Source organism: Neoarius graeffei, chromosome 4 (assembly GCF_027579695.1).
Source record: "Neoarius graeffei isolate fNeoGra1 chromosome 4, fNeoGra1.pri, whole genome shotgun sequence".
In the NCBI taxonomy this organism is placed as follows: Eukaryota; Metazoa; Chordata; class Actinopteri; order Siluriformes; family Ariidae; genus Neoarius; species Neoarius graeffei.
Genome location: NC_083572.1, coordinates 27,480,467 through 27,482,966, shown reverse-complemented (window position 1 = coordinate 27,482,966; position 2,500 = coordinate 27,480,467). Strand labels below are relative to the sequence as shown.

The following is a 2,500-nucleotide window of genomic DNA, read 5'->3' as shown; positions in this document are numbered from 1 at the left end:
GTCATGCCTGTTCATTGCATGAAATTATGACTTATTTTTAAACATACAGTTGAGTGTTACTGTTGCTTGGCACAGTGGCATGTTGTGTTACATCTAAAACTAAATAAAAAAGGAAACACAAAATAAAAAGTAAAACGCACTCAAAGTCATTGTTGGTGATGCATTGTGTCACATTCATCTCATTATCTTAGGCATAGCAGTGGGTTTAAATGTTTTTAAACCCACTGCTATGCTTAAGATAATGAGATGAATGAGAGACAATGCATCACCAACAATGACTTTATGGGTGCATTTTACTTTTTATTTTGTGTTTCTGATGAATATATGGACTCCATTCCATATTCCATATATGAATATATGGAATGAGGACTTATTGTTGAGTCTCTAAAATAGTCATTGAATTAAGTGACTTTTGTAGGTAAAATTAGGTGTTTAACAACCTGTTAAAAATACACCAGAATGCAGGAAATGGCATCTAATTAATTAAAAATTTTCTGGGGGAGGACCCCCAGACCCCCCACAGTGTGTCCCCCCCACATTAAAAATGCTTCTGATGGCCCTGTATATATACACACATCATCTGGCCTGGGAGTGCCTTGGGATCCCCCAAGAGGAATTGGAAAGCATTGCTGGGGAGAAGGATGCCTGGAATTCCCTGCTTAGCCTGCTGCCACCGCGACCCGACTTCGGATAAGTGGAAGAAAATGGATGGATGGAACAACTATTGAAAATATTTTCTTTGTAAGTTAAATAAAAGTTCATGTGAATGAATAAATCACAGATTTTTATTTTTATTGCATTTTGGAAAATATCCCAACTTTTCTGGAAATGGGGTTTGTAGATTTAGATACCCAGTGAGGAAGCCAGAGGAGACAGAGGCAATGAGAATCTCCTTGAGAGACCTTAAGAAACATAAGATTTGAAAAGAAAAAAAAAAACCTTTTCTGGGTGACACAGGATAGTGCGATTAGGAGTTTATTTCTCTACAATCACTGTATATTATAAAGTCAAACAGTACTGAATGTCTTGAAAAGATGACCACTAAAACCATCTGAATCACTTTTCATTACATTAGCATTTTTAGCTTTAAGGCTATACAATCAAACTGAAGTTATCCATCAGATAATGAATGAGACTTGAGTGCAATTTTCATTCAGTGCAATCTTTAAGCTTACCAAATGAGACAATCCACAATGAATTTAATGGCAAATTTTAGGTTATATAAAAATAATGAGCCTTTGCAAACCAAATTTATAGGTGTGCAAATGTTTAGACAGAAGCAAATTTTAGGGAAAAATACTTCAGTTGGTCTCTTGATGTTTTGTTACCTGATCAGCAACAAACTACTTTTTGTGAATTTAAAGCTACTAAACTACAGAATAGGGTTTTGGGTTTTTTTGGATTATGCCATGTTGCTTTTCATGTCAACAGAACAGATTTACTGGAGCAAAAAGTTTGGAAAAACAACACACGTTCTGATGGTCTTTTGAGGCTAACGTATGAGTCATTACATTGTTCTCCATGAAACTTCATATATTTAGCTATGTGACCAAGTAACTTACTCTGACTGAGAAGTAATTTCTAGTATGTAGATGCGTTGATTGGACACAATCATGAGAGAAGGGAATTCTACTGGATCTCCAAATTTCACAACAGACATCTGAAAGGAAGGAAACCATGAAAATTAACAAGCCTGTACATATACACACACATACATATATATATAGACACACACACACACACACATTATATAAATTCTCTGTTTGAAGCATTTGATCCAAGTGGGCTATTAATAACTACAGTTGTCAGAAGTTTACATGCACTCATCATGGATATGAATGTCATGGCAATATTGGGCTTTCAATGATTTCTTTCAACTGTTCTTTTTCCAGTGAATAATGACTGTACAACATACACCTTTAAATAAAGAAAGGAATTTGGTGCACAAGTTAATTTATTTTGGGATTTCTGAAATCAACACAGGCTTAAATTGATATAACAGGGTCAAAAATATATGTAGATCCACTTAGAATATTATATGACTGGCTTAAACTAAATGCCTCAGAGCACAGACAAAATTTGTATCAGTGATTTTAATTTGCGTAACTTTTAACAAAACTTTTGCAGCTGAACAGAGACACATCCTCAAAATTCATATAATTATGTACATCCCAAAAGTACATAGCATTTTATCAGCATTATAGATGTGACCTCAAATGGATTAACTTTTATGGGTATTTACAGATTTTCTACAAACGCTGAATTTCAGAGACAATTGCAGAAAGCATTACATATGTACCATAAAAGAGATCTAAATGAATGCAAAAATGCATATTTGAAAATATTTTTCATTTTTGGAATAAATTATGTTGGTAAAACTGACTTTATGGAAATGACATTTTCACGTTACGGATGTGACCTATCTGAACCAGTCCTCCACAAAATACATAAAGGACAAACAACAGTAACTTAAAATGAAAAAAATATATAGAAAAACTAA

The 2,500-nt window shown here is 33.8% G+C and overlaps 1 protein-coding gene across 6 annotated transcripts in view; it reads right to left on the bottom strand.

Annotated features, from left to right (window-relative positions):
• The window catches only part of stk11ip (serine/threonine kinase 11 interacting protein), a 210,335-nt gene that overhangs the window by 48,110 nt on the left and 159,725 nt on the right, over positions 1-2,500 (bottom strand). For all 6 annotated transcript variants that reach the window (XM_060919085.1, XM_060919084.1, XM_060919086.1 and 3 more), the window contains one exon: positions 1,563-1,660. In XM_060919085.1, coding sequence (XP_060775068.1) covers positions 1,563-1,660 — 98 coding nt within the window. The remainder of the gene's footprint in view (positions 1-1,562; positions 1,661-2,500) is intronic.